The 19,948-nt window shown below is 46.6% G+C and overlaps 3 protein-coding genes across 3 annotated transcripts; all 3 read right to left on the reverse strand.

The window, feature by feature from the left end:
- Positions 1 to 268: 268 nt before the first annotated feature.
- Positions 269 to 6,773, reverse strand: LOC118423727 (mucin-17-like). The gene is made up of 10 exons (XM_035831922.1): positions 6,362 to 6,773; positions 6,005 to 6,120; positions 5,668 to 5,726; positions 5,218 to 5,399; positions 4,092 to 4,266; positions 3,501 to 3,683; positions 3,029 to 3,143; positions 2,322 to 2,438; positions 1,650 to 1,715; positions 269 to 718 (listed from the first exon to the last, which is right to left on the reverse strand). Exons 1-10 carry the CDS (start codon positions 6,735 to 6,737, stop codon positions 668 to 670), a joined length of 1,440 nt encoding a protein of 479 aa, XP_035687815.1. The 5' UTR covers positions 6,738 to 6,773; the 3' UTR covers positions 269 to 667.
- Positions 6,774 to 7,093: 320 nt separating this feature from the next.
- LOC118425110 (sialidase-like) lies at positions 7,094 to 9,654 on the reverse strand. The gene is made up of 2 exons (XM_035833929.1): positions 7,411 to 9,654; positions 7,094 to 7,168 (listed from the first exon to the last, which is right to left on the reverse strand). Exons 1-2 carry the CDS (start codon positions 9,652 to 9,654, stop codon positions 7,094 to 7,096), a joined length of 2,319 nt encoding a protein of 772 aa, XP_035689822.1.
- A 166-nt stretch (positions 9,655 to 9,820) lies between these two features.
- LOC118425111 (histidine-rich glycoprotein-like) lies at positions 9,821 to 14,081 on the reverse strand. The gene is made up of 3 exons (XM_035833930.1): positions 14,066 to 14,081; positions 13,468 to 13,585; positions 9,821 to 10,697 (listed from the first exon to the last, which is right to left on the reverse strand). The coding sequence occupies exons 1-3, from the start codon at positions 14,079 to 14,081 to the stop codon at positions 9,821 to 9,823; spliced, it is 1,011 nt and encodes a 336-aa protein (XP_035689823.1).
- Between the last annotated feature and the right edge of the window lie 5,867 nt (positions 14,082 to 19,948).

Below are 19,948 nucleotides of genomic sequence, written 5' to 3' on the forward strand. Positions count from 1 at the left end.
ATCATGGAAGGTCTTAACTTATTTAAAATCTTCTTTATCTGCATAAAAAATATATTTATAGAAAAACTCTTTGGATATGTCTAATATATATCTAGATACTTTTTTGCGTTGCTCATTGCATAATAAGGTAATGTTTTGACATTATGCACCTGTAGCCGTTTTAATGATCTAGTATTCTAATTACATGTCATATGATATCCTCTCATGACACCACTGTGTTTAACACTGTATATCGTGCTAACATTCATAGGTAGTGTACATTGTACTATATTATCATCACTGTTTTATATATTCATTCTTCTCTCTTTTTTTGTGAACAATGTGTTTAGCCCAAAAGGGTAAAATGCGTACACTTGCAGCAAGCCTTCGTTCTGTGCTATATCATATCAGTTTTTCAAGAATGGTTATTTTCTTTTGCATAAGTTTGTTTTCAACATTTCGTATCTAAAGTACAATGATGATGCGTGTAGCTGAATCTCACTTCATAGTATGTCTTCTTGTTTACATGTAGTTGATAATCATGTATAAACAGCACTTCTGTAAAAAAAACCTTAAACTTGGAATCCTACTATCAATATAGCATAAATATAGCATAAAACGTTGTTGCAAAATGACTATCAATTAATGCAGCGTTGAAACTGTTGGTGAAAAACGCCGGATCTGGTCGCTACATCTTCGTTTCTTCTCCGCCAGTCTGGGCAAAGTTGATCTCAAAACTCTGGAGAGAAACAAAGAGAATAAAAAATTAACCATGAATAAGTTGAAACTAATATTTATCTAATACTAAATTGCGTCCTGTTTGACACCAAATACCTATTTCTATTTACATTGAATTAAATACCATGAATTAACCCTCGTGTTAAGTACCCTCTACCTTTATCAGTAATATTAACAATTATACCCAATTTTTGAGAGATACGTGAACAAGAGAGACAAAGTCATTATTTGAAGAATTCGCTTCAAAATGTTACGCAGTTTGAAATAAAATTGAATTACGCTATGAATTCTTGGTTAAGGAATTAGCCTAACACGGAAAGCGTTTAGAATGAAAGGCATCAAGTAAAAGGCTTAGCATTAAAAAAAAAATAAAAAAAATAAAAATTCACGGGTCTCAGTGGCATGTGTGCAGATGTTGACACACTGGCAACACCAAATCCGTAGGTGTTTTTTGGCACCTTTAGACAGATTAGCCGTAAGGCTTGGTGGGCGTCACTCCACCGTCATGGGGGCAGGGGCATGGCGAGTTTAGAACTCAGGACCTTCTGATTCTGACTCCAACGCTCTAGCCGTTGCGCCACACAGACACCCCGCATAGCATAAATATACCTGAATACATATGCTTTTGGCCTCCCTTGCACTGTTCATGTTTCATAATTCATTAAAATGTACTTATTGTTGTTGTTTTTGAAGTGCGAAACAAATAAACAAATTAACATAAACTGCGTTTGAACTTAAATTTTTCGTCTAGTAGTTGTAGTTAATAAGCTGTTCTATAGCTACAAGTCTTACTTTCTATGTACTGTAACGACTATGTCTATGCTGTTGAATCAAGGAAGATTAGGATGAAGTTATTCTATTCCGATGGATATCTAATAAAAATTAAACGATGAATGAAAAGACAATGAAAGAAGAGTGGAATTCCAACTTACCTGGCAGTGGTCTTCGTCTTTCGGGAAAACTTTGTCGTACGCCGTGGCTGGACGCGGGATCTTAAACTGGGGAAAGAAAAAACGCGGTTGCAATTGTGAAGTGGGAACGTCTTAATTTCAATGCAAGAAGCATAAAGTATAAAGGTCATAGGTGAAGGTCATGGGTGAGGGGATAGTAACGGTAAAGTAACCTACCCTGGCAACAGGTTAATTATCACGGGTGTTACCTAATCTCCAAGCAGATTCCTCCGTGGCAAGACAGTAACATAAGCTGGGGAAGGACTTTAGCCGGCAGAGGAGTAAAATTAGCCACGCGGTCCTTCCCCAGCTTATGTTACTGTCTTGCCACGAAGGAATCTGCTTGGAGATAAGTTGTTACCCTGATCTACGGGCCTACGAGTCCGTGTACAAGGTTTGATTGCAGATGAGTGTTAGAGGTGAGAGTTAGATGTGAGGAGTTAGAGATGAAGTGGAAAGGTGAGGGTAGAGGGGTTAGAGGAGAGGGATTGGCAACAGTAACGTACCTGTCCCGCTGGAAGGTTGTGCATAGACGGGTTCCACCCAGGCCTGGGCCGGCCGCGGTCCCGTAGAGAGTCCGTGTAGAGCGATAGGGTAGAGGTGAAGGGTTATAGATAAGAGATTAAATGTGAGGGGTTAGTAACAGTAACGTACCTGTCCCGCTGGTAGGTTGTTTACAGACGGGTTCCACCCCTGCCTTGGTCGGCCGCGGTCCCGTAGAGAGTCGGTGTAGAGGGGGGACTTCGCCGGAAATAGGTCCACTTCAGACCCCTGGAGGGACATTAAGGAGACAAGAAAAGTCAGAATCCTACATCACAAGAACAGAAACAAAACAAGACCGTAATAAAACGCTCAAAACATTCCGCGTCAAAATGAGCGCATCCAAATGGTAACTCATTTTCTTATTATGCACCACTCCCTTGGGAAACAAAATGGCGGCGCCCAAGGGCGGAAATGAAATCAATATAGGTTAAACATGTAATCAGAAGCATACATCTCCAAGCTGATGTAGCACTTGGGCTTGATTTGTCCTGTAATTTCAAATAAAAGAAATTGAAATTTCCGAAACTTATGATCCACTGCTCACCGAATATTCTATCCACATAACATGACATCACAGGAGCAGTGGATTGACCATTCTTTGTCAAAGACTGGCGTTGATCAGTCAAAGATTTAGGTAAGTCCAATTTCTTGTGTTGGAATTCACATTTTACTTTATCCAGAAGAATGACATGTTTACTGACTAGCCTGACTAAAATCGCGCTCCTAGCGGCCGGCCCTACAATTGCCGCCGCCCTCGGGGAGGGGGTCATTAACCCCAGCCAGTGAGAGATTGTGTAAACACAGGCTAGCTTACTGACCATTTCCCTGTAGTCGTCCCTGCCCAGTGCAGCCCTCTGGAAAGCCGGCTGTCCCATCTCCGGGTTGTACACGTTATAATTTTCCAGGACGATGCCGGGAGGCTCGTATCTGTACCTGAAAATTAGTAACGAGTTTCAGTCTTCATTTGTCATGTCTGCACATACAAATTAGCGACCAGTTTTAGTCTCAGATGCCGAGAGGCTCGTAGCTGTACGTGCAAATCAGTAACCGGTTTCAGTCTTCATTTGTCTTGTCGGTACATACAAAATAGAGACCAAATTCAGTCACAGTTGCAAAGGCTTATTCAGGCCGAAATTCAATCACAAAGATAAGAATCTGTAGTCACAAACTAAATGTAGAAGTCTGAAGAGTTACTAAAATTTCCAGTGACCAGAGGTATAGTCTAAATGAAATCGGAAACGAACACTCTACCAGTTACGCCACGCACGACGCCAAGTGCCTCAAGCTCACCTTTCTTTCTTCTTCTCCTTCCTTAAGAAGTTCTTCTCCCGCTTGGCCAGGTACACGGCGGCCAGGCACATGCAAACCAGTCCGAAGCAGAGGCAGCCCACGGCTATGCCGATGATGGCCAACTGGGTAAGCACGTTATCACACTTCTCACCGCTGTACCAGGAACCCATCGTCGCCGGGCAACTATGGACAAACAAACAAACAGACAAAAAAAAACAACGTTTATTAAGATTTTATACCACACAAACTAAAGCACTTACCAACAAGCTTTCTGTCATTCCTTTCGTCCATTTCAAGCTGAAACGACCCGAAGCCTATGTCACATATCCTGAATGGAAGTGTGACGTTAGCAACGGTTCAAAGGTAATCGACAGGCAATATCAGCCTCCGTCTCGGGAAGTGAAATCTTTATAATGTGTTTTAGGTTTTCAAAATATTGTAAGTACCTTCCATCGACTTAACGATCCCCAAATACCCATTTAAAAAAAATACAACGGATATAGGTTACCCTACGAATAAAGGTGAACTAACGATATACGTTGCAGTAAAAGAAATAAAGAAACGTTTTCATCGGGCCGTTTTTGTACTTACGTGCACCTCGGCCCCTGGTCAACGATGACCTCACAGGTTCCGGCGTGGCAGTAGTCCTGTTCGCACACGCACTCCGCGCTAAGCACGCTGGGAGACTGCGCGGTCAGCTGACACCGGGCCCCGTCCCCACACGTCAGCGTGCAGAAGGACGACCCGGTCGTGACCTTGTCCAGCTCTGACATACAGTCATAGATAAAAAAAGTGGAACAAATAAGTCTTTAAGTGATTACAAATACAAGTAAAGTATTGCTGTTATTAATGTCAGATGAACGTTGAAAAAAATAATATTCTACAGTAAGCGATATCTCTTTGGTAACTGAAAGTCACTCTACGACATACAATAATTCGTTGTAGAATCAACACCAGACTGTGATATGACATATTATCTACATCAAATCTGTAAAATGGCTAACAAAAGATGAAGAATCACTTAGAGATAAAGAGAGGAGTACAAGGAGAAACCAGAAACACTTTTTGTACCGAAAACAGACTATGAATGTGTGGGCTTCCTCTTTGTTGGAACTCTGTTCTAGTAAAATGTTCTACAACTAGGAAACAAACAAGATGCGAACCTGCGGGAGTTGGGGTTGTTCGCTGCAGTGCCCGGCAGCTAGTCTACGGGGGAAAATTTTTGGCCTAGGAGCCCGACCTGGCCTAGTCTATTCGACAGGTCAGCAGGCAGACAGGCATTTACCTGTTTTCCTGACTTTTTATGGCGACGGAGGGATGTGCAATTCCTTCTCCACCCTCTCGTCTACTAGCGCACTAAGTCTCACAGGCACAGAACTGTATGCCACGTGTGAGACGGCTCCAGCAGAAGCAGCTTTGTTGTTCGGAGTATCCGTCATGCGGATGCATCATGCCCGAACATGCCCCTAAAGCCTGTCTCGGCCACAAAGGCTCATTTACACCCGAGTTAAGTGAGGAAAGTCGTGTAAAGTCCCTTTCCCAAGAGCACAAGATCGGTGACAAGGCAGCCGGATTCGAACCCGCTACCTCTCGGTCTCGAGCCGAACATGCTGCCACTACGCCACACGGTCCCACACTTTTGACTGGTTACCTTACCACGCAATCGGGACCTACGCCTAAATTAGTCTATAACTGATGAAAAAAATAAGATGCGAACCTTCTTGAGTTAGGGTTGTCCGCTGCAGTGCCTGTGCGTCAGTAACGTTAAGGCTGGTGTTAAAGTTTCCTCCATCGATGGCTGCCGTGAGGTTCGCCCGGGCTTGCTCCTGGATCACGCTGTCTGACTCCGCCTGGTCTGCAGCGAACACCGCCACGTAACGGGCCTCCACACTTCCCGGGCTGGTAAAAACATACAATTTTTTCCTATTTAGTTTTAGACTGGTAATGATGATCTGGCACTGCACTCAACTTTGTGACTTATATCAACAGTGCCACAAACAGTGAAAGAAGGTCTACGGAAGTAGTTGTACCATTTACCTCCATGAACCGTTTTTTAAAGGAGCGGAGATATCTGTAGGGGGCAGGCTCTCTTCAGCTGTACTGGAATCCGCGGGAAAGGGTTGGTGATATTGGGAATTGGGACGATCAATAAAAAGATCAAACTTACACAAATCCGATGATGATGATTTCAATGAAGCCACGGATTCCAATGTAGATGGCAGTGAGCTGAAAAGGCAATGACAAACTACGATTGAAAATGGTTATCAACACCACGAAGGGAAGCAATGCATTTTCAAGAAGGTGGTACAATCAGGGTGATTGATTGATTGATTGATTGATTAATTGAGTGAATGAGTGACCCAGTGAGTGAGTGAATGTGAGTAATGAGTGTGTATGCATGTGACTGAGTTAGTACTAGTAAGTAGATTTGATTGTATGTGTGTGGTAGTGAGTGCTTGCACGAGTCAGTAAGTTTACTACACATTCTAATTTGATGTACCCACCGACTTTGTCACCTCAACGGACAGTTCGACAAAAACGGGAGAAGTTTCGTCGCGCAAGGCTGGAGTGAAGTCCAGCTGCATCGACAGGACTGACGGCACAATCCTCTGTTCGGGTTCTGTTGCAATGGCAAGACATACCAAGTTCAAAACTGGAGCAAATAACTACTATACATGTATCTGCGAGAACATAATGTCTGAAATGCACTTCCATGGCGACTGCTGCATGAATCAGGCCTAATGAAATCATTTGCAGATTATGAATTGTAACTACAAAGCAATGTATTAAGTTTTAGATTACAGAAAAACGATGTTAAATCTAATACAGCTCACATATCGAATCCAGTTGTACCAACCAACCTGGTCTTGCTGGTGTAGTAACCCGTGGAGCTGCTGTAGTTGGTCTAACTGTTGTAGGTGTTCTGGCTGTTGTAGCGGTCTCATTGGTTGTATTCGGTGGTGCAGTAGCTGTTGGTGTAGTAGCCGGTGTAGTTGCCATAGTGACGGCTTGTGTAGTGGTCGCTTGTGTAATGGTCGCTTGTGTAGTGGTCGGTTGTGTAGTGGCTGCTTGTGTAGTGGCCGCTTTAGTTCCCATAGTACCAGCTTGGGTAGTGCCCGCTTGTGTAGTGGTCGCTTGTGTAGTGGTCGCTTGTGTAGTGGCCGCTGGTGTAGTGTCCGTTGGTGTAGTGGCTGCTTGTGTAGTGGCCGCTGGTGTAGTGGCCGCTTGAGTTCCCATAGTACCCACTGATGTGGTGGTCGCTTGTGTAGTGGCCGCTTGAGTTCCCATAGTACCCGCTAGTGTAGTGGCTGCTGGTGTAGTGGCTGCTGGTGTAGTGGCTGCTGGTGTAGTGGCCGCTGGTGTAGTGGCCGCTGGTGTAGTGGCCGCTTGTGTAGTGGCCGCTGGTGTAGTGGCTGCTGGTGTAGTGGCCGCTGGTGTAGTGGCCGCTTGAGTTCCCATAGTACCCGCTAGTGTAGTGGCTGCTGGTGTAGTGGCTGCTGGTGTAGTGGCTGCTGGTGTAGTGGCCGCTGGTGTAGTGGCCGCTTGTGTAGTGGCCGCTGGTGTAGTGGCCGCTTGAGTTCCCATAGTACCCGCTAGTGTAGTGGCTGCTGGTGTAGTGGCCGCTGGTGTAGTGACCGCTGCTGTAGTGGCCGCTGGTGTAGTAACCGCTGGAGTAGTGGCCGCTTGAGTTCCCATAGTACCCGCTAGTGTAGTGGCTGCTGGTGTAGTGGCTGCTGGTGTAGTGGCCGCTTGTGTAGTGGCCGCTGGTGTAGTGGCCGCTGGTGTAGTGACCGCTGGTGTAGTGGCTGCTTGAGTTCCCATAGTGGCCGCTGGTGTAGTGGCCGCTGGTGTAGTGACCGCTGGTGTAGTGGCCGCTGGTGTGGTGGCCGCTGGTGTAATGGCAACTTGCGTTCCCATAGTACCCGCTGGTGTAGTGGCCGCTTGAGTTCCCATAGTGCCCGCTAGTGTAGTAATCGCTTGTGTTGTACCCGCTTGTGTAGTGTCCGCTGGTGTAGTGTCCGCTGGTGCAGTGTCCGCTTGTGTAGTGGCCGCTAGTGTAGTGGCCGCTTGAGTTCCCATAATACCCGCTGGTGTAGTGGCCGCTGGTGTAGTGGCCGCTGGTGTAGTAGACTCTTGTGTAGTGTCCGCTGGTATAGTGTCCGCTGGTGTAGTGTCCGCTGGTGTAGTGTCCGCTGGTGTAGTGGCCGCTGGTGTAATGGCCGCTGCTGTAGTGGCCGCTTGAGTTCCCATAATACCCGCTGGTGTAGTGGCCGCTTGAGTTCCCATAGTACCTGCTTGTGTAGTGGCCGCTGGTGTAGTGACCGCTGGTGTAGTGGCCGCTTGAGTTCCCATAGTGCCCGCTAGTGTAGTAATCGCTTGTGTTGTACCCGCTTGTGTAGTGTCCGCTGGTGTAGTGTCCGCTGGTGCAGTGTCCGCTTGTGTAGTGGCCGCTAGTGTAGTGGCCGCTTGAGTTCCCATAATACCCGCTGGTGTAGTGGCCGCTGGTGTAGTGGCCGCTGGTGTAGTAGACTCTTGTGTAGTGTCCGCTGGTATAGTGTCCGCTGGTGTAGTGTCCGCTGGTGTAGTGGCCGCTGGTGTAGTGGCCGCTGGTGTAATGACCGCTGGTGTAGTGGCTGCTTGAGTTCCCATAGTACCCACTGGTGTAGTGGCCGCTGGTGTAGTGGCCGCTGGTGTAGTGGACTCTTGTGTAGTGTCCACTTGTGTAGTGTCCGCTTGTGTAGTGTCCGATGTTGTAGTACCCGCGTGTGAAGTGGCCGTTGGGGTTGTAATGGTGCCGGCTGGTGTAGTGGCCGCTGGGACTATCATGGTGCCGGCTGGTGTAGTGCCGGCTGGTGTAGTGGCCGCTGGGACTGTCATGGTGCCGGCTGGTGTAGTGCCGGCTGGTGTAGTGGCCACTGGGACTGTCATGGTGCCGGCTGGTGTAGTGGCCGCTTGGACTGTCATGGTGCCGGCTGGTGTAGTGGCCGCTGGGACTGTCGTGGTTCCGGCTGTTGTAGTGCCAGCTGGTGTAGTAGCAGCTGGGACTGTCGTGGTGCCGGCTGGTGTAGTACCGGCTGGTGTAGTGGCCGCTGCGGCTGTCATGGTGCCGGCTGGTGTAGTGCCGGCTGGTGTAGTGGCCGCTGGGGCTGTCATAGTGCCGGCTGGTGTAGTGGCCGCTGGGACTGTCATGGTGCCGGCTGGTGTAGTGCCGGCTGGTGTAGTGGCCGCTGGGACTGTCATGGTGCCGGCTGGTGTAGTGGCCGCTTGGACTGTCATGGTGCCGGCTGGTGTAGTGGCCGCTGGGACTGTCATGGTGCCGGCTGGTGTAGTGCCGGCTGGTGTAGTGGCCGCTGGGACTGTCATGGTGCCGGCTGGTGTAGTGCCGGCTGGTGTAGTGGCCACTGGGACTGTCATGGTGCCGGCTGGTGTAGTGGCCGCTGGGACTGTCATGGTGCCGGCTGGTGTAGTGCCGGCTGGTGTAGTGGCCACTGGGACTGTCATGGTGCCGGCTGGTGTAGTGGCCGCTTGGACTGTCATGGTGCCGGCTGGTGTAGTGGCCGCTGGGACTGTCATGGTGCCGGCTGGTGTAGTGCCGGCTGGTGTAGTGGCCGCTGGGACTGTCATGGTGCCGGCTGGTGTAGTGGCCGCTTGGACTGTCATGGTGCCGGCTGGTGTAGTGGCCGCTGGGACTGTCATGGTGCCGGCTGGTGTAGTGCCGGCTGGTGTAGTGGCCGCTGGGACTGTCATGGTGCCGGCTGGTGTAGTGGCCGCTGGGACTGTCATGGTCCCGGCTGGTGTAGTGGCCGCTGGGACTGTCATGGTGCCCGGCTGGTGTAGTGGCCGCTGGGACTGTCATGGTGCCGGCTGGTGTAGTGGCCGCTGGGACCGTCATGGTGCCGGCTGGTGTAGTGGCCGCTTGGACTGTCATGGTGCCGGCTGGTGTAGTGCCGGCTGGTGTAGTGCCGGCTGGGACTGTCATGGTGCCGGCTGGTGTAGTGCCGGCTGGTGTAGTGGCCACTGGGACTGTCATGGTGCCGGCTGGTGTAGTGGCCGCTTGGACTGTCATGGTGCCGGCTGGTTTAGTGGCCGCTGGGACTGTCATGGTGCCGGCTGGTGTAGTGCCGGCTGGTGTAGTGGCCGCTGGGACTGTCATGGTGCCGGCTGGTGTAGTGGCCGCTGGAGTTGCCGTAGCGCCGGCTAGTGTAGTGGCCGCTGCTGTGGTGGCTGCTTGTGTATTGACCGCTGATACCGTAGCCGCTTGAGAACTTGCCAGTATTGTTGTGGCCGCAGATGTAGTTTCAATTGGTGCAGATACCGCACTAGTTATCGGCCCTGTAGCTACTATAGTTGTAGGGTCTGTAGTTGCCGTGGTTATTTGTCCTGTAGTTACCGTAGTTATTTGCCCTGCAGTAAACGTTGTTGTTTGTCCTGTAGTGACCGTAGTTGTCGGTCTCGTAGTTTCGGTAGTTGTAGGTTTTGTAGTTGCCGTAGTTGACCCTACAGTGGTCTGTGCTGCAGTGCTTCCCCCTACAGCGGTCGATCTCATAGTTCTTCCCCTTGTAGTGGTCGGTGCCATAGTGCTTCCCTCTGTAGTGTTCGATGCCATTGTGCTTTCCTCTGTAGTGTTCGGTGCCATAGTGCTTCCCACTGTAGTGCTCGGTGCCATTGTGCTTCCCTCTGTAGCGGTCGGCGCCATAGTGCTTCCCTCTGTAGTGTTCGGTGCCATAGTGCTTCCCTCTGTAGCGGTCGGCGCCATTGTGCTTCCCTCTGTAGTGTTCGGTGCCATAGTGCTTCCCTCTGTAGCGGTCGGCGCCATTGTGCTTCCCTCTGTAGTGTCCGATGCCATTGTGCTTCCCTCTGTAGTGTTCGGTGCCATAGTGCTTCCCTCTGCAGTGTTCGGTGCCATAGTGCTTCCCACTGTAGTGTTTGGTGCCATAGTGCTTCCCTCTGTAGTGTCCGATGCCATTGTGCTTCCCTCTGTAGTGTTCGGTGCCATAGTGCTTCCCTCTGTAGCGGTCGGTTCCGTAGTGCTTCCCTCTGTAGTGTTCGGTGCCATAGTGCTTCCCTCTGTAGTGTCCGATGCCATTGTGCTCCCCTCTGTAATGTTCGGTGCCATAGTGCTTCCCTCTGTAGTGTTCGGTGCCATAGTGCTTCCCACTGTAGTGTTCGGTGTCGTAGTGCTTCCCTCTGATATGGCTGCAATCGTTGGAGAAATATGGCTTTACACAATAACAATGTTTATCCTGATGTAAATGCACTGACTTTTATATACTGCACAAAGATTTAATTCTACAGCCCAATATTGTTCTTATTGTTTGAAAAGGTTTAGTGCAAAATTCATACATTGAAACATGCCTGAATGAAACCTTAACAAAGGCATTTAAATTTAAGAAATTAATGGATAGTGTTTACCTCGATATCACCATTAGCAGTGTTTTTCTTACAAAATGATTCCACTTGAAATAGCATTCGACAGAGTTAAATTGGACTATTAAGCTGTTTGAAAATGTAATAACTAAATACATGTAGATGAATAATTCATTACCATACACGAGTAGCAGAGAGACTCGCAGCCCAAATGCCGCACTTCTACTCGGAAACGCCATCTGGTCTACTTCCTTTCTTTCTCGATCAGTGTTCTATAGGAAAATATAATAAAACATTTAAGTGTTTGCCCAAGTGTGTGTGTGTGTGTGTCCGTATATGTATATTACGGATACGTTTGTGTGTGTACTTGTGTACGTGTGCGACCAGAATGCAGGTAACTAAACTGAGCGGGCCAAGGTCGCGCGGAACGTGCGTTCACTTCTAGTGGAACGCAGCCACTGTTTGTGTTTCCCTACACCTGAACAGAGTAGCAACACTGATTCTACTTAAAATCAACATATATTTGCCCCCTAAAGTTAAACAGTGCACAGTACGTAACAATTGCATACCTTTATCCATTTAGATATCCGTCAGTGTTTTGAAAATATTGCAATTTGAATATTGCATGGGATACTAAAGACTACCTAGATACTATTACAGGTAGTGCTACAATCGAAGAATTGGATACAAAATATCTAGAGCTATGCTATTACTAAAACTATTGTTTACATGCCTCTTCCCTCTTTTTAAAACAAGTATATACGAACTCACAGAGTTTTTGTTGTACAACAATATCCCTATATACCCTGTTTTGAATTAAAAACAACGGATATAGGTCACCCCGCGGATAAAGGTGAACTAGCGTTACCTCACCTTACATATCAGTACCGCAATGCACGAAGATCAGGTGAACGGGCCACTGCCGAGTGGAACGTGACATTGTCTTCATCTGAACCCGAACCACGCCTTTGTTTGTGTTTCCCCTAGTCTCTACCAGACTGAATACACAAGCTAATAGTTATCATAGTGTGCCAGGGGATTTTTGCTGCCAAAGGGTTTCAATTGTCGAGAAGTGGAAATTTTACCCATGGCGTGGACTGACTCCCCTGGCCAATTATTCCCTTTTAATGACGAATTCTACGATCCTTACGATCCCGTAGGAAGGCTTGGTGAAGACTTTATTTTTCTACCAGCGCAGTCAACTGTTAACGGTGTACTTCAAACTAAGCCTTGTCTTTGTACAGCATGTCGCGATCATCTGTGTTTCTTTCGACTATTTCTATTGCCGTTACTCCTAGAAATGACGTGGATCAAAGAAATGACTTGGACCTGCCCCAAACATCCGCAGGTACGGCGTCTCACCTGCATATTTTAGACAGGTGTCGTGTTTTGGGATGAACCCTGGGGGGAAATTTCTGTGCTGTTTGTTTATCTTTTCAACGAATTTCAGAGTGTTGACGGGACAGGCGAAATGTTCAGCTGAAAGGCATGTGCACATCTTTGCCTGTACTAAAAAGCAATACTGAATAAACATTCTCGAGTCCGCTTTTATTACAGTTTAAACAGGAACACTACAAGTTTGTACCTGTATGATTGGGCATTTTGAATTTGTATGTCTCGATGCATGTAGAAAACATTAATGTAACGAATAAAACAATGTAGCGACAACAGGTAGTATCTATAATTTATAGGTCAATTTTGAATGCATTTGGTGGCGCTCACAAACGTCATACTGTCGCAAAGTGAAGGCTTTGTTGTTATAGTCATGCATCGTGCAAAATACAACAGTCTTGTTGCAGGAAAGGCTGTCTTACATCATTATAATTTTTAGTACTTGGCTCAATCAAAGGCGGTTTAAAAATTCTAAAGCATAAAAATAGCGTACGATGACCTACGCTTGTTTTAAGCCGTAAAGTTAAAGCATGCCGCATTAGCGCCCTACACGGAAATAAAACCAACGTACGTGGCCGGTGACAAGGCCCTTTTGTTTTTCCCCTACCCGTTTTTCTAAGTTTGAGTTTCATGCAAACCATTACTCTAACTTCCTGCCGCATTGGCATAAGTGCAAGTTATTGTAGTTTTAATAAGCCAAGAAACAACTACAAACATAAACGTTCATACGTTCATACTACTCCTCTACACTAATGCACAGGATCAAATTCAGATGTCTTCCTTGAAAAGTTCTAATTACACGAACAGGTATTTTTAGCCCACAACATATCAGTGCACAACTTCGGCTGTCATTAAAGCGTTTAAACTTTGTGTGGATCTACGCACATTACAAACGACACAAGCAATCTTAAGTTAGCTTACGTCCGTGTATGATAGAAAAAAGAACACACCTGTATTCACCTGTGTCTCACCTGTAGCGTTCGCAGGTGTCTTCCCTTGCGGGACGTCTCACTGCCACGGCCGACACCCCAACTCAGGCGTTGCGCAAGACTCCCACTCTAACCCCGTGTAGTCCTTCTACCAACGCTATCTCTTTACTACCTTGATTTTCCTGTTCCGACGCGAAGTTTACAACTATCCTGATTATCATTAGCCCTGTAATAAGCTACGGAACTTGCCGGACGGGCTCTGCAGTGAAAACACTCGCCAAACTGTCGCCGCCCTGAATATAAAGTTGAAGTTGGGCGTTGGCACGCGCAAACTCAGTGAGCCTGCCATACTGGGGGTGAAGGGGACCGTGACAGTGGCGGGGGTCCATGTGAGATCTGTGAACGAGATAAAGAAAAATACACGGAGCTCAGGCTCATGGTGGCAACCTGATAATACTAATCACATGAGGCCAGTCTGGTAAAGGTGCCATGGCTGTTACAACCCGCGAAAAAGACTCGCGAAGGCTTCGTAGTGGCTACCAGTTAACATGATAAAGGAAAAATACACGGAGCTAACCTCGTACGGCCTTCACGGTGGCAACCTGATAATACATATCACATGGCGCAAGTCTTGTACAGGTCATGTTGGCTGTTAGCTACATCCCGAGAAAAAAAGGCTCGTGAAGACTTCGTGGTGGCTATCAGTTACAGCACACAGTGTTTAGACTCGTACAGCCCTCATGGTGGCTTCTCTCTACAACACACGTTGATCTGTTAACACAATGAAAAAAGGGGTACAGTCTCGTATACAGGCTTCATGCTGGCTGGCAACTTCAGCACATGGTGACAGGCTCGCACAGGCTTCCTGGTGGTTACCCTCTACAGCACACATGGTCGTCAGGCAAAAAAAACAAAGTCGGTCTGATATAGGTTAAGAAAGGCGATAAGTATCAAGACACTCGGGGCTTGCAAATCATTATCTCACACAATCTGTTAAAATATTGAAAATAGTCATCATGATATATTGGAAATGGATTTAAGATATTTGTTCTTGATTTAACTTTATTTTTTTATTCAGCAAATTATTCAACAAAACAAGTCTAAAGGTACAGAATTTGTGTATGCATATATAGAGGTGCTTGTTCATTTAGTGAACTCCGGACATGCAGACGTCATGTCGTCACTGAACCATGGCCTAACCCTGAGGTAACTGTACCATCTCGTGCAGGTATGTCTGAGTGGAGTAAGAAATAACAATGGTCCTACACACCTGTACACACCTGTGCCATTACCTGCTGGGTAAATAAATGGGGTAGTTTAAATTGTATAGGCGGGTTCAGACGTGCGTATATATTCAAGTCCGTATGAGGTCCGTATGGAGTTCTTGGCCTCTACCATGCGACGCAAGTGATGGAAAAATAATAGAAATTGGACAAATATTGACAGATGATATGCCAGACGAGTAAGCTGGGTAACAAACCATACTCCTCGGACAGCTAACTCATTTGGCATGTTACGCATCTTTATTTGTCGACTTTCTCCTATTTTTCCAGCGACCTTTGGAGCCTGGTAGAGGCTAAGGCTTCCATACGGAGCTCAAACGGACTGGAATATACGTACGTGTGAACCCACATTGAATGAAGGTCTGCATGGGGGGGGGGGGGTCCCGACAACGATTTACGCTAAATTCAGAACCCCCTACGTATTACGCTAAATCAAGGAAAGCAATTTCGCTAAATTTGGTCGCCTCGCTACAGATTATGAAGATAAGATGAGGGTCAGCATGGGGGGATCCGACAACGATTTACGCTAAATTTGGTCGCCTCACTACGAATTACGTAGATAAGATGGTTTTCCCTACGAGTTACAGGAAATAAAAATAGGCTGCCTACGCTTTACGCAAAAGAGCATGCAGACCCTCTAAGATGGTTTTACGAATTACGGGACATAAAAATAGGCTGCCTTCGCCTTACGTAGAAGAGCATGCAGACCCTCTTGAATAAATGGTGTAGTAATTACGTGCTAGTTACAGTGTGGTGGTGTGTTTCCTACGCTCGTTCACAGAGCAACATACACACTCGTGCTCACGTGTCTACACGACTGTATCTCCTAAGATCCAGACATTGTAGAGCGGGCGAAATGTCAGGTATATTTGTCCTGCTCCGCGCGACTGTTTTGGAAACATGACAGACAGACATGCCCACTTAACGTGTAGAAATGTGTACCTTCACACGTAAATACATATGTTTCTATGTTTCTACGCGTACGTATACCTGCGTATATGTAAATTCCGACATTTCTACCTGCGTACATATAAATTGAGATGTTTCTACCTGCTTGTCATTTTTTCATTCATTAGGGTGTGATCACATTGGTCGTGCGATCGTCGTATTTTGGGGGACAAAATGTACGTCTCCTGCAAATTTCAAGTGTCTTGGTACACAAAATGCTGTTTTGGATCCATGTCGGTGGTTGGTTTTGTCACGGCCTGCTTGAAAATCATTTGGCCTTACAACGATCGCACGGCCTACGTGACCGCGCCCTTAATCAACTTTCTTGTGTCGGTGAGTAGAGTAGAATGACAAGAAAATGACGACTCGACATAGAAGAAAGTTGAGATTTCTATGAGGACAAAAGAAACCAATTTTGAGGGCTACAGGTGGTGGCAGACATCTTAATACAAACAAGTGGACGACTAACACTTTCTGTAATGCTGCATTACCTGAAAATGCTGCTAGGGGGCTCAAAGTCCAACAAGTATCAACAAACAAAAAGATCATGTTATATGATGATCCTTGCATGGAGAGGAGGAGGTCATAGCTTAAAAAATTTCATGACTCATCGGTCCCAACCGTACCTGCTTGTACTCATGACGCTAACCTCACATGTCCTACTCCGAGGTCAGTGAACCCGGAAATAACGCAGAAAACGTCCGTCCGTTCCGAGAACCCCGCCAGTGAGCCGTGTGCGTACCTGTCTCGTGTTCACCTGGCCTTTGTCTGACGTCAGCAGAGGATTAAGTCGCCATATTGTAACCCTGTAAGCGTGACCACCGTGTGACAGTTAGAGACGGTGCTGAATAAGAATAGGAAAAGGTTACGGGTACAGGTCACATCAACGTTTGTCATACGATATAGGTTCACTCCCTGTAGTGCCTAGTACATACATGTATATAGGACAACAAGTTTCCTTGCTTGTTCTGTACAAGGTATATTGTCACAGCGAGAGGTTTCACTCCCCCCTTCTTTTCACTTGCTGTTTCTGTAGAAGGGTTTGAAGATGATTTTGAGGAAATGCTGAAGGTACAGAAGACAAAGAAAACGCTAGGGACTGGGCGAGGCTAGTCGAGTCTTCCGTAGAAGAAAGAAAACGGTGTTTTGTGAAAAAGGTGACAATCACCTGTTTTTCTTACCCTGTCAAAAACAGACGCAGCGTACATAAAATAACCTCCAGTCGTTTCCTTGACTACTTGTTAATTCGAATTGCAACCTCCCAGTCATCCGAGACGGAGATCGTCTTCAAGATGACCTTTCGGTGACGTCTTGGTCTCATGCCCATGCAGATCTTTTGTTTACAGACAACAGCACGGGGAGCTAATCTCAGCTAATCTAATCTCCTGGCAGATCCTACGATGGCATAAAATAGTACCAAATTGGCCAATTGCAAGGAGTGTAGTCAACCAAGAGATGTACATTTGCCTACGGTAGCAAGACACACCCCTAGGCCGGCTTTCCTCCTCTGCCAGCTTTTGATACTATATTATGCCACCGTAGGATCTGCTTGGAGATTAGGTCTCATCGTCATGCAGATATCCTGTTTACAGACAACAGCGGAGAGTGTTATGTGGCCTTGTGATGGGTCGTTGCGGAAAGGTGTTATGTGGCCTTGTGATGGGTCGGTGCGGAAAGGTGTTATGTGGCCTTGTGATGGGTCGGTGCGGAAAGGTGTTATGTGGCCTTGTGATGGGTCGGTGCGGAGAGTGTTATGTGTCCTTGTGATGGGTCGGTGCGGAAAGGTGTTATGTGGCCTTGTGATGGGTCGGTGCGGAAAGGTGTTATGTGGCCTTGTGATGGGTCGGTGCGGAAAAGGTGTTATGTGGCCTTGTGATGGGTCGGTGCGGAAAAGGTGTTATGTGGCCTTGTGATGGGTCGGTGCGGAAAGGTGTTAAAGTCCTATGCCCGCACCTGGGGGGATAGTGGGAACTCCCAGTCACCTGAGTGGCGCAGAATGGCAGACAATTGCGATTTAGCCCCGCCTATTGTAAGCTAATTGCAATTCAGCCCCTGGCTGCCAAGAGAGAGTAGTCTGCCCACCCAATAACCCAATAAGAATTTTCATAGTGGTTATAGTTTAGTCTCTTGGATACTGCCTGTCCCCGGTAGATCTGCTTGGAGATTACAGTTTGGCCTCGTCTCGGGTCATTGACGCTTGGACTGGGAACTCCCTTATGACGTCACTCAGGTGAGTCTGTTTCTCACCTGTGCGTTCCACACGTGGCGTAGCTAAGCTAACACCTGCGTGTGACAGGTACTGTGGAGAAGATAGAACCTGGCGCACGCTGAAGCACAAAACTATTTCTATTTTGCTTTGGACAGACGAGAACAATTTGGTACTGCACTCAAGTACAGACAGAAGGTAAAAGAAGTCTTTCTTTTACCTCCCCGACCGAACTCAGATACCCATTTTTACACCTGGTTGAAGTGAGGAAGGTCATGTTAAGTGCCTTTCCCAAAGGCGCAACGTCGGGGGTACGGTGGGCATCGAACTCGGGACATATTATAGATTCCGAGCCGAACGCTCGCGACGCCACACCGGTACCTGCTCATAGCTGATTGCGCAAACTTTGTCAATCTGTTTGCCACCCTTTGGCTTCAAAGTGTGACGTGTGAATACCCGCGGCTGGTGTAGGAAAACATTACCTGACGTCAGAACCGGACTCGTAATAGTCGCTGGTAAGAGCTCTATTGTTTGGGTATGTTAAAGGTCGTCATGCAGCCGACTTTGTTGTTTTTCTTGTTTCTACAAATTATCAGGAAAGCAGATCACAACTTAAAGCTATGGTAACAATCGAGAAGGGCAAGAAAAACAAACAAATACCCTTCTTCTGTTTGAAGACATAGGTAATGAAAAGATAAGGGTTAAGGCCTTAGGGTGCCTTCGCTTGGAACTCGCCGACGTTCGGCACCCGCTCGGGTGGTCCCGAGTACATGTACTTCATTTATGGTCACACTCGGAACATCCATCTAAACTGTATCTCTGTTATATGAGTTGTGTGACCCTTGCCTCTTCCCCCATAACCTCAGTGAAAAGCGGTCTGCAGGCCGATTTGAGCTTTCATGAATAAACAAAGGTTCAAACAAACAAACAAACAAGTTCAACACGGGCGATCCGAAAAACAATTCCTTGGCTTACCGCCCGTGCTTTAGCCTGCCCAATATTTTAGGTACCCATTTTTACACCTGGGTGAAGTGAAGAAGGTCGTGTGAAGTGCCCTTTTCCCAAGGGCACAACGTAGGAATGCCAGGAATCTAACCCGTGACCTCTCTTGACCTCGTTTGTGCCAACCTAGGCACTCGGTCGTCGAGATTTGATATAATGTGTCCGATTTTCTGGTCATGTGAGTTTTATTTGCTCACACTCGCGATGTAAATCAGTATCATTTCCAGATCACTTGTTTTCTGTGCTGCAGTTCACTAAAGTGTCGCAAGAGGCGCTCGTGCTTGCACCACATGTGTTTCGAGGCAAAGCGTGATGACATGACAAATGTCACGCGCTCCAGGGGTCACCTACCCTTCAACAACTAGCCTCCTTACGCATATGTTACATTTCTGACCCTGGATCGACCGGGCTGTTCGACGAAACAAAACAAAACAAAAATACACTTTTGTATCAAGAAAAATGCAGAAATTGAGGTCATGACTAATAGATTTTACGATCTACGTGTTTTGTTTTCTTGTATATCCTGGTCGCTTTTTTCTTACGGCAAATACTACCCAATGTTGACTCTAGACGACCAAAGCATCTGCTTGGAGAATAATTAATCACACATGAACATGGAGAACTTTCAGCCTTCGGGTCTTTTACAGTGTTGTCTTGGTGTCTTTTTATGTCTCCATGTGTTTCAAAAAGAGAGAAGAACATGTTAGAAGCAGCCATTAGAGATTGTAACACATACATGTAGTGTCTTAGTTCCTTTTCCATTTAGACTAGTTTAAAATCATTGTAGAAGTCTAGTTTCTTTTTTCCTCTGCATCCATAAGACCATATGTGGTCCCTTTGTGCATTTAGCCCTCGGGCATGAATATGTAATAAAGATTATTATTAAAGTCCCATTTGTAATGTGAATCACCGTTTAGTACGAAGTCTTTTCCTTTTTGTTTCACAACAAATATAGATTTTTTTCTTGTTGTTAGTCCTACTTCTTTCCAGTATAATCTTCCACTAGTAACACATTATCCCTATCTTTATTCGTTCTTATCAATAAACATTACATCCATGTATGCCTATCTAATACACCTTTCTCACGCGGCGGCCATGATAGATTGAAGACGAGGTCAATGAGGCAAACAGACAAAACTTATTTCTTAAATCAGCTCCCATTTAGTTTTTCCCCAGATCACACAAATTTTCACAATATAAGAACAAATGATAAACATTATAACTAACGTTATGCGGCGAAATATGTAGCAATTTTGACTCGCATACTGATCCCATAGTCCCTTAATTAAGAGATGCAAGATAAAAACATAATAATGCAAA

Source organism: Branchiostoma floridae, chromosome 10, assembly GCF_000003815.2.
Source record: "Branchiostoma floridae strain S238N-H82 chromosome 10, Bfl_VNyyK, whole genome shotgun sequence".
NCBI lineage: Eukaryota > Metazoa > Chordata > Leptocardii > Amphioxiformes > Branchiostomatidae > Branchiostoma > Branchiostoma floridae.